At 30.5% G+C, this 12,178-nt stretch overlaps 2 protein-coding genes across 3 annotated transcripts in view; one reads left to right on the plus strand and one right to left on the minus strand.

Moving 5' to 3' along the window:
* wkd (TBC1 domain family member whacked) overlaps window positions 1-1,500 on the minus strand; it is a 42,963-nt gene extending 41,463 nt beyond the window's left edge. For both annotated transcript variants that reach the window (XM_035356131.2, XM_035356132.2), the window contains exon 1: window positions 1,398-1,500. The gene's annotated coding sequence lies outside the window, so the exon portion shown is untranslated. The remainder of the gene's footprint in view (window positions 1-1,397) is intronic.
* Window positions 1,501-1,881: 381 nt separating this feature from the next.
* LOC118186105 (tetratricopeptide repeat protein 28-like) overlaps window positions 1,882-12,178 on the plus strand; it is an 82,454-nt gene continuing 72,157 nt past the window's right edge. Inside the window, exons 1-2 of the mRNA XM_035356129.2 lie at window positions 1,882-2,354; window positions 7,043-7,294. Of these exons, the coding sequence (XP_035212020.1) occupies window positions 2,322-2,354; window positions 7,043-7,294 (285 nt within the window). The 5' untranslated portion in view covers window positions 1,882-2,321. The remainder of the gene's footprint in view (window positions 2,355-7,042; window positions 7,295-12,178) is intronic.

Raw genomic sequence — 12,178 nt, forward strand, 5'->3', positions numbered from 1 at the left:
TTTACCGGGTTTAAAGATTCAGAAAATTGTTATGCATTTTCGTGAAATTTTTCTAATTTATGAGAAAAAAGCAGTGTACATGGATATAGTGAAGAGTGTGCGCAATGCCATTTTTGTGCAATTCTGGGATGTTTTTTTAAGTAAAAATAAGTCGGCGTGTACATGGTTTATGTGTATGTGTTATTTTGAAAATCGCGTAAGGAGTATGGTATTGTGCACTTTTTCCCAATTTTGCAGTGAATATTTGTCATGATGAAGCAGTTTTGTTAGATAAAATTTCTAGCATAAGTGTAATTCGGCTAGTGGTTGTTGAAAGAAGTGTTCAGTAGATAAAAAGAAAAGAAACATGTGTTTACTTCGTGAAGACAAAATGGCGGCGGGAAAAAAAAAATAGAGGGTTGCTGTAGGAGAGTTGGTTGCCAAATTTTCGCCAAAAAATCGCCAAGTTACCATAATGTAAAGATCAACCGTATATTTTAATATTAAATTAATTACAAGTAAAGTGATTTGTAGATTTATAAAACATTACACAGCTAAAAAGTAATCCTGTGCTCCACTCAAAAGAAACATCACACGAGTACAATCCTACTCACTAAACATCCGTAGTCTTATTCCGCTGACGTTGCATGAACGCAACACTCACTTTTTCCACAAGTAAGAGCATTTTTTTTTATTTTCAATGTAAATTTATTTTATAAATTAAGCATTTATATAATTTAATATTGTTATTATATTCATGAGAAAAGAAACATTCCTTGTAGTTTTGGCGGTTAATGGGTTAATATTTATTTGTTTACTTTATAAACATTTCCTTCAACGCGCGCAAGCGTAAAGCATACATTACGCATAGTCGAAATTAGAAAATTGCAACCAGAAAATTATTTGATGTGTAATCATGATATTTATAATGACGAGGAATTTGATTTAAATTATATCGGAGTACATCGAAATGAAACACTACATTTAGTGAGGAATTATAAGCCGAATAAAATAAAAACATCTGCCCTGAAGATGCTGACAGATCAACTTCCAGTTCATTGCGCGCCACGAAGACTACATTTTTACGACTACAAATTACTACTAAACTATATTTTTATCATTATTCAGAGTTTCAAAGCTATTGAAAACATATATTCGAGTTTTAATTTATATAGCATTTCTCCGGCAAAATAATAATTTGATAAACAATGGAAGTTAAAAACTGTAAATTTTTTGTAGCAATTTTTAAAACATTTCAATGACAAACGGTTAAACAGCATATAAACAAACGGTTATTTTCAAGGCAGACCTTTCAATTACTCTCCAACAAGACACACCTTCTTTTCATACTCAGTTCAAATAATATATATATTTTATGTTTAAAGCAAAGGTTAAATTTTTTTAAATAAAATACTTACTTTCTTCTCATTCAAGCAAAAATACACACACGAAAATAATTAATTTCTTTCACAAACGAGACATCTGATCATTTTTAACACCGACATTACGGTCCGCGGATAAGTGGACAGACGATAGAATGAAAGTATCGTAAAATATATATATATATATTCTTAACGCAACTTTCATTGAAAATCAAGTAATTTTTGTCAGAAATCTTTTAGCATTTTGACTATTGGGAGAAAAAATTTGCTATTTTGTAAAAATACCTTTCTTATGCAACAAAAGGTAGCCGTCTTTGGAATATTTTAACAAAGTAAAACAGAATTAATTAAAAAAAAAAATAAGTATTTACTATATTTTGGTTTTCTTTCAATATTAAATTTGATTGAAAAAGTTAAAACTGAGATTTTATTTTGCATAGCTTCAGGCCCATTTTATTTATTTGTTTATTTATTAGAACAAGGAACGGCAAAAAATGTTAACTTTCACTAACCGTAGCTGACTGATATCAGTAATCATTAGTTAATGTTTTTATATAATAATGTAAATTAATTATGTGTGTATTATTTAACTGTAATATATAAATTTCTTAATATGCATTGTTATTTATTGTTTTTAATGGATCCAATCATGCGTCAGGAATTTAGTTGTTATATGTTTAATGTGTGGTGTCATTCCTCACATTCCTTTCCCGTCTGTGTCTGGTGCAGTTTCTCGTGATTTTTTCATTTGTTGTGTGAAGAATGGGTAAAAAATTGAGTGAAAGTTTACTGTCAGCTTGTGTTCTTTGTGTCGGTGATGCATGTACGTTGTCAAGAATTTCAGGATTCGCTGTTGTCATTATTTTTTTGCCATAAAGTGTGAATTTAAATTCGTAATTGCTGGTATTTATTAAAGTAAAGAAATGAAACGTAAGATAACAATTTTTAATATATCCAGAAATGGAAGCGTCAAATCAAAGAGATACAGAGGACGTAAGTGAATTTTTTATAAATTATGATAAAATATATGGGAATGATTATTGTGATTTATGATGCACAAAATTTTCTTGCCATTCCTTTATTTGGTTTCATTAAAAGAAACATTTTTAGTCCCGGTTTTTTATGTGTAACGATTTTTTGCTAAGGTATGTTGTACTTTTTTTTTTTTATTCCCTTTTTATCTGAGTTTCAAACATGCATGATATATATTTAGCAAAATTTAATTTTTTAAATAAAACTAAAATATGTTGATTTTTAATTACTTTGGTGCAGTAAAATAGGTAAATTAAAGAATGGGTTTTCATCGGCAGAGAACCCGTTGGCTGTTTAGAAGTTCAGGTTTATTTGTTTCAAAAATTCATTTTTATTATTAATATTGTTAAATGTTTGTCATGGGAATTTGCCCTTAAAAACATACCTCATTATTTTGATGCATCTTCAATTTTCAAATCTCATTTCCTTCAAAACGTTTCTTAAATGACAGATTTAAAAGTTCTGAGGGAGAAAACTTTGAGATAATTAACATTAATTGTTACTTAACTAGGCATATCACTTAGCATTATATCACATTTTAAATTATGTCACATGTATTGTGACTATAAGTAGCGCAATAAATATGACATAATTATTTCTATCTTATCTATTTTATATTCATAAAACCTACAGGTACATAAAAATTTTTCACTGTAATAGCGATTTTCTTTAAAAATGGAATATGGTTAGAAGTGAACTGATAATGTCGAACATTAACTCTTTCTGAATAATTTTGAAATTGAAAGGCTATGAACAATAGTTATGAGATTTAAAGCGTTTTGCTATTTTTTAAGAAACATTTCATAATAGGTTCATATGTATGATGGGTGATGTTATTGTGATATGGAATAGTTTTATTCAGAACTTTAAGATAAAAAGAGATGAAATTTCTTTTTGAAAAAGTTTTTAAGATACTGTTCGAATAATACAAAGAATTCATTCCTTTTAATTTCCTCTTCTAGGAGAAAATTATAATCGTAAATCTTTTGCAGAAAGTTCCTTTGGCAGTTTCAAACACAATTTGTAGGTCCTTGTCTTCCACTTTTATGATAGTAAATCAGTTTTTTAATACTCATCTAGGTAGATACATATTCATCAAAAGTTACAATATATATCAATTTGTATTCAGCTAGGTGATTTTGATAGAGTTCATGTCCGTTGTTGAGTTGCATGCCAAAGCAGATGAAATATGTTAGTTTATTTATTTACTCTAGGTATAAAATTATTTAATGCCATTGTTATTCTTTAACATAAGGTGATTTAAATACATTCCTTATTCTGATAAGTTTTGTTTTCAGATTACAGAATTTATATCTGAAATATTTGTAAAAATATGGCTTTGGATATATATATGTTTCTCATCCTCCCAAAGCAATATTTGCTTTATTACAAACAACCTTATATTATTTTAAAATGTTATTCTATTATTTTCATGATGTTTGTAATTACTGAGCGAGAATATTTCTCTCTGGGAAGTAAAAAAAGTGTACATAATTGTTAAAGCAAATGTTGTTTAATTATATTTGATAATCAAAATTCAAAATGTGTTGAGTTGTCAGCTAACCTATTTGGTGTGTTTTACTATGTTTTTCTCTTTTATCAAAATCATTGCAGAAGCATACAAAGAGCATTTGAACACTTGTTGGATACTGTGTCTGTGGCATTATATCCTTATGCCATTTAAATTTAAATTTAAACAAATTTAGAGATATTTTATTGTTAAAATAGTTAAATATTTTACATTGGAAGTTTCAGATGTACATATGCTGGCTGATGTTATTGCCATATTGCGAAGCTATTTGCCATCATGTAACTAGAATTTCAGATGAACACACTTTGATGCTGTACAAAATGTCATGCTACATCTAATGACCATTCTCATAAACGATGGCTGTGACATTAGATATTTGTAGTTATTTTTCAACGTTGCAAGCAGTAAAATCATGAGTGCATTTCTTATCTGTCATTGTATTAAAAAGAGCTGAAATTTAAAATATTCTTAATTTATCCACAAAATATCAGGATAAGAAAAAGGCTGCACTAAACAATCTCGTGAAGTAACAAAGCTCAGAAAATACTACAACGTGAATCGTGAACTTGAACGAAAAGTTGAGTGAATCGTCTGCTTTTTTACCTCGATGCAAAGATTAGAGGGAAAAAACTTTTATCTTATTTTTTAAACGTTTTTATGTCAATAATTTGGTATTTCCGTTATGACTCGTTATTATTCGGTAATTATGATGTCATTATTCGGTAAGTATTTTTTCTTTGATATTTCGTACTCAATATTGCGGTTTCCGGAACCTATAAACTGAATGTTTATATTTTGAGAGGCAAAACGGATTTCAGGAGTTGCCGAATTTCAGGTCGGCGGGTTTTCGGTATTTGACTGTACTACCAGTTGGTGAAAAACGTAATTATTCTGACAAAATGTTTTTATTAAAAAAAGTCCCATGTTATTCTGTGCATTTCTATTCCCACCCAGAGGTGCCTTACTGATGGATCCAGATTTAAGTCTCAGGGAATGCATGGGTATTTGTAAGCATATAGGGTTTGTGGCAAAGGGGGCACACAAAATACATGGTGAGTCGGAACCCTCTCAAGAGATTGGTTATAGGGAGAGCGGGAGACCCTCAGACTGCTTCCTGGGTTTCTCCCTGAAACTTAGGGTGTTAATGAAGTGAAACTATACATGCATGACCACTGGTGAAATTCTGCTGACCCGCCTATTTCTACCTGTACTTGTGTACTTTCTTTTATAGCACTTTACTAACTAGGCTAAAAAGGCATCTGTTTTTGATCAGATTAGCTGTAGCATCAAATTACAGAACCTAAAATCCCCAGGTTCCGAAATCAGCCACCTAGAGCAGCTAAGAAAGCAACCTGTTATTGGCAAACATTTGGGTTGATCTTTACATTATGGTAACTTGGCGATTTTTTGGCGAAAATTTGGCAACCAACTCTCCTACAGCAACCCTCTATTTTTTTTTCCCCGGCGCCATTTTGTCTTCACGAAGTAAAGACATGTTTCTTTTCTCTTTATTTACTGAACACTTCTTCCAACAATCTACTAGCCGAATTACACTTATGCTAGAAATTTTATCAAACAAAACTGCTTAATCATGACAAATATTCACTGCAAAATTGGGAAAAAGTGAAATATACCAACTCCTTACGCGTTTATCAATCATTCGTTTATCAATCTCCTATCACAATACCATACTCCTTACGCATTTTTCAAAATAACACATACACATAAACCATGTACACGTAGACTTATTTTTACTTAAAAAAACATCCCAGAATTGCACAAAAATGGCATTGCGCACACTCTTCACTATATCCATGTACACTGCTTTTTTCTCATAAATTAGAAAAATTTCACGAAAATACATGACAATTTTCTCAATCTTTAAACCCGGTAAAAAGAACATATATGAAATTAGCTGATCGCGAAAAAGTATTTACCTTTTCCAAATATGAACATTTCCACATATAAAATAAATAAAATATCCAAAAACTTTTACCTCTAAATCATCTATTATAAACGTCACCAACGAATTCATACCGCAACCATTACAAATACTTAGTGTCAGATATTTAAATTATTTCCATGCATGTTTACTTCAACTAAAACGTATACCAAATTCCTACAAACATAAAATTCACAAAATAACTATCATTTCATTAAAATATAATTAAATTCAAAAACACTACTTAAAATATGAATGAGCACATACATTAAATTAATAAAAATTACCTTACAATCCTAATTACTTTAAACTAAATCATTGCTAATAACAATTTTCCCAATAATACCAAAATCCTTTCCACCTTACATTTAGAACAATGCATAAAAATAATATCCTCAAATAATTAAAAATACTAACTTACCTAATCTTCTTCAGAATCTTGATTACGTGTCCGATAAACTTTTCTTCTTTCTGTTTCAGGATCTTTAAAATCATACTTATATTTCACAGCAAGGTACCAGGTAAAATAAATAACTTAATAAAACATCTTTATTTCTATCTCGCACAACCTTAAACAAACATTTATTACTACCCTTTTCAATACCACTAAATACCCATTTCGAATTCACTTTAGTTACGGCCATGGTATCAAAAAATTAACCAACACTGTTTCACACAACACAGAATAAAGCCAAATACAAAATTTCCAGATTTTTTCCCGATTTCCCCCCTTTTCCGATTAAAGAACCGTAATTCGTCCATTAATATCACGTGACATATCCCATGATCTCTCATTTCCCTCACACAAAATAATGCGTAATCGGAACTGAGTACTGCTCACATTATTACCAAAGTCCCAGGTAGTAACCTTTATCGCCTCCAAAATGTCGCCAAACTACCAGTTACCATATTGTAAAGATCAACCAACATTTGTCATTTAATTGACAACTCTAGCTGAAGCTATTGACAACTCTGTATTACATAGAATCTTAAACCAGCAGTGACAAGAACTGCCGCACTGTGAAGCTGCATCATGCTATTATACATACTTTTCAAAGTATTAAATCCTTCCTTTATTTTGGATCATCTTGTATTTGCATTCATAAATGTTTGTAGTTAAAAATAATTGTGATCATGATTCTGAATTGCTATTTATGGTGTATTCATGTCTTACAGTTGGAAGTAAATTTTGAATCAGAGCCATCAAATAAGTCACTGTTTCTGGAAAAGGTACGTCAGTCCAATGCTGCCTGTCAGAGTGGAGATTTTTCAGCTGCCATTAGGCTTTATACTGAAGCTATTGTTCTTGATCCTGGAAATCATGTGCTGTACAGTAATCGTTCTGCTGCATACATTAAAGTGGGAAAATTTGGTCGTGCATTGCAAGATGCTATTAAGGCACGAGAACTTCATTCAAAATGGCCTAAGGTACGTTTGTGCTTGTACTTTGTGTCCAAAATATATGTTTAATACAATTATTTTTTGTAAGAGTGAAGAATTTTTGTAAATTTCACGTTTTAAAAAAAATGTAATTTTCAGTAATTCATTTTTTCAGAGCAGAATTCCAGCATAACATAGTTTTTTTTTTTTTTTTTTTTTTTGTGACATAAAAGCATAAAATTGTAAAATAAGGCTTTTGAAAAAAAGAAAATCACCATTAAGAAATGTAACTGTTATATTTGCTTTACCTTAAATCATTTTTAAACCTGAGTAGCTTTGGTATTTTAAGTGCACAAACTTATAATTTGATAAAGATTTTAATCATACTATATAGTAACACTGCATTTTATGTTTGTGTGCGTCGGAGCACAAAAATTTATGGAACTACCCTTGTGTATGCCCTCGGTTGGCAACAAATTTCTTGCCAGATATTTTTTATGAGAAATTCCACACTGCCATATTACTATCTAAATATTTTGTCTACATTTCAAAGTTTAAGCCTAAAATGTCTCCAAAAATGCTGTTTTCGCAGGTGCAAAAACCACGCATTGAACTCACAATTTAAGCTAAAAATCCGAAACAAAAATTTAAAAAATAAAAAACAGAAAGTTTCTAACCAAAAATATTTGACAAGAATCCATGTACACAGAGATCTGTTTTAACTTTAAAAAACATCACAGATTTGCACAATCTATGCAGCTAAGGAATCTATAATCTACGCACGCCTCGCTTAAATAAATTAACAGAACAATACCATGTATACAGCGTTCTGTTTAAACTTTAAAAAACATTTACAAATTGCACAATCTAAGCACTGTGCACTAATAAAAAAATAAATAAATTACAAACAATACAAAAAATAACAATGACTACAGAAATCTGTACTAAAAAAACAATGAACATAACATTCTACAAAATAAGAACAACAATAAAATAAAATGCCCTTACTATGCTTCTTCAAACAGCAGAAATATCAATTTCAAACATCACCAAAACAATTTCACCACAAATTTCTGAAAAGGATCTTCTCCCGTGTCAGAACAGGACGCCTATTCTATGATCACTGGATCTGTGTACAACTTGAGCGAACAATATTGACTCAAAAAAAAAAAAAAAAAAAAACAGTATGGACAACACTTATTGATCACAACTTATCGGAGAAAGCCTTTTGTGGTCCTCAATTGGTGGGCGGGTGAGTCCATTTGACTTTTCTGAAAGGGGACAAGGCTTCAAAGAGACCAATCACAGTAAAGACGAGTAACGAAATTTATAGCGTGTGCTGGTTGAAGTTCTAGGAATATTCTTTCATTATTTTACTAACTCACACGCTGCATTTGTAGTTCGAAAAAATCGCACAAAACAGTATTATGACCAACACGCAGCAGAATATGCTGCTGTGTTATGTGAAGGAAAATCCCGTTTTTTAAGGGCAAAGTTAACTCAGGAATTTAGAGCTAAGAAATAAAGGGTACTATTCGGTTTCGAGGGCTGTAAAAAATTGCCAAACTAGTGTTGATGCCAATGCTGCCAAAAATAATTGCGGCAAGAAAGGAAGTATAATAGTAAATAACTATCTAAGATTGATGTTTTAAATTAGATGAAAGGTTAATATCATATAATACTTTTTTATTATTATAATTTATATGAAAAAGGCTAAACATGAAAACATGACTGAATGGAAGCAAAAGAGTAAATAGCTATTTCAGATCATTATAGTTTATATAAAAATTGCTAAACGTAACTGAATAGATGCCTGCATCGCTATTTCGCTACCGACTTATCGCTAAAGCATAATTTCATCTCATTGGTTGTTCAGACGTAATTTTCTATAATGAATGATGCCTTTTCTTTGAAAATAGGTCGATGTGCACATTGATACCGAGTATATGCAGTTCTTAAAAACGCATCAAGCAGTGGAGGATTCTGCACTCTACCCAAAATTCTATTGCCGATTTTTTGTCATGGGCAGTTCCCAAATTGTTAAATCCATAGGATATCAAAAAAAAATTAAATCAAAAAAGGATTTAAAAATTAAACTAGTATTTCAGTGGCATCTTAAGAAATATAGAATTATATAAACTTACGCAGTCTGAAATCAGCGCGTCCGCTAGATTTGGCGCGCTGTTAAATGGGCGCTTTTGTGCATAAATTTTCGCTGCAATTTTTTTACTGCCCTCAAAACAGAATAGTACCAAATAAAGAGAGATATGGGATACCACGAAAGCAACGGTAAATAGATAAGAGTAAATGAATTAAACTTGCTTCAAATCCTTTTAGAAAGAAACAATTTTAATCATTTAAATTTATAATGTGATCAATTTGCATTACAATCTAATTAGCAAACTAAGTTTTTTTTTTTTTTTTCATGCTTACATTAAAACTTTTTTCACACAATTTATTTTACAGTTAATATTAGAAAAATATTTCTTTAAGTAAGAAATTAGAAAGAAAATATTTCTTTCTTAATATTTCTTCATTTTTTTATTTACTTTTTCTATGAAAATTTTTTCTTTCAGGAAAAGAAATAAAATTCATTCGCTATTAAGTATGGCCGATTGCTGTTGCATTCAGCTATCACACGTGCATCAAAATGCTTTATTTTAAATACTTTGTTCTATAATTAACATGAAAGAAAATATCTTTTCAATATAAAATACATAACCAAATTAAACTAATCTATCCTGTATGTGTGATTAATTTGTTTTGCAATTTTTGTCACCCAATTACTAATACCTTTTTTTTTTTAATATTACATTGCTGTTATTTTAATTTTATATATATATATATATAAGAACTGCTTGTTTTAAATATTCTTCCTTCTCAAAAGATTTTATTCTGTGAAAATAATTAAAAGATAGTAATACTATTTTCACAAAGCAAGTACTAAAGTAAAAATAATCAGTATAGGTCTCCTGCTGTTGAAATCCTTGTCAAACCAGCTTTTCGACCCATTTTAAATAGGGTTGAATTATTTAATTATGGCAAAGCACACTAGGGCTATCTGCCTATTTTTATAGGGCATTTTAAATAGAAAACTAATAATAATCAATATCTCTTTTACAATATAAAAATAAAAACTCTGCTATGAACAGTTTTTTTTTTTTTTTTTTTCAAAGAAGCAATGATTTTTTAATACTAATAGATTACAAAAGTACTATTCCATGAACAACCCCTCAGTCTTATAGCATTGTTACTTTATAGCATAATACAATAATAATGCAGTATAATTCTGCTAATAAGCCCATCAGCGGCCGAGCGGTAGAGTAGCTGAACGCAGGTAGTTTGGTCTGAGGTTCGAATCCCGCGAGCGAGCTGGTCGCATCGCCGTTTTCGTGGCTTTCCCCATGTGTAATGTGTATACAAGCCAGTTTCCCTCAGAAAGTCCTCCCTTAGAAACCAGTTTTAAAACGTTATAAAATTACACACACAAAATAAAAAAATAATAATAATAAAAAAAAAGGGCTATTTTTTGTAAAACGTCATGCGTGTTACCTTTATTTATTAAACATCATGTTCTTCGCACTTAAACCATAAAATTCATTTCAACAGCAATATCATATAATTTTAAAAAAGCATATCTAGAGAATTTCCGATACATAGTCTTGCATGCTAGGGATGGAAATGTTTTTTCTTTCTTCCCCCCCCCTCCCCGTACAATGTTGCCATTGCTTGCTTTGAAATCGTTGTGTTTCTTTATCAAAAACTCATAAATGCTTTACAAAATATGGAATAGATAATAAAACAAATTCTCAGTTCCAAATTTGGGCCTCCGGATGCCAATATTAGGATAGAAGATCATGTTATTCAGAATTTCATGGCTCTACATACCGTTGTTTTATCACAGGGCGAGAAACATTCATACATTTATACAGATTCCTCATTATTTAAATTCATTAAATATAATACAGAGTGATAATACTTGGTGGCAACGATTTAAAAAGCGAAACGCCATTTATCGTGAAACGCCACAAAATGGCAAAACGAAATTAATAGCCCCTCTGGCTAAAACTTATTTTTTAAAAATATCACACTAGTAGTAGTACTGCTACTGAAAAAATATTATAAAGCTATTTTATAGTTTTATTATTATTATTATTATTATTATTATTATTATTATTATTCTTTTACAGTAGTGTACATTTCACGTAATAATGAACGACATTCCTTTTTGTGTTCACAATATTGTTCGTAAGGTATTCAACTGTTAGATTTAAAGTAAATAATTTTAATTCTTGGTGTACATAAATCGAGTAGAAGCTTATCAGATATCTATATTTGTATTAAATGAAGAAGGTTTATGTGCTTGATAAACTTATTATCTTCTACATTTTTGATGCATACAATTTATATCTATCATTTCAAGAATAGTATAAATAACCTTTCATTAGAAATTGCATTTTTGTTTTCTGGATGTGCCTCCAAATACTCTCTCAGTTCATCACAAATTAAAGTAACTAAATTTTGGCAATCTGAAATACGCTGTGGAAACATCTTTTGACAGAGCAAAAGCATCAACATATTTTCTATAAATTCGCCTTCTATTCAGAGATCTACGACCGTATTCTTCGTTTAAATATGAAGAAATCAGCGGCGAAAACACATACAAAGCCATTGTCTACTTAGTACGTCAACTGCACAACCCTGATTAACGACGCGACAACACTTTTTCGCGCGCTTTCAACAACTTCCGTACTCAGAGAATATAGGATGTCGGGCAGACCTGTTTTTCACTAGCAGCGACATCTGGCAGCCCATAACTTGCTGTCGACTCTTGTAGCGTAAAATAACCATCCAGCAATGGAAAAACATAAAAACAACCCAATAGAACTCAAAATCGTTTTTTCCAATTATAAGTAGGACACATAGTTTTAA

Source organism: Stegodyphus dumicola, chromosome 6, assembly GCF_044657685.1.
Source record: "Stegodyphus dumicola isolate Sdum_Otavi_A_Nest chromosome 6, ASM4465768v1".
In the NCBI taxonomy this organism is placed as follows: domain Eukaryota; kingdom Metazoa; phylum Arthropoda; class Arachnida; order Araneae; family Eresidae; genus Stegodyphus; species Stegodyphus dumicola.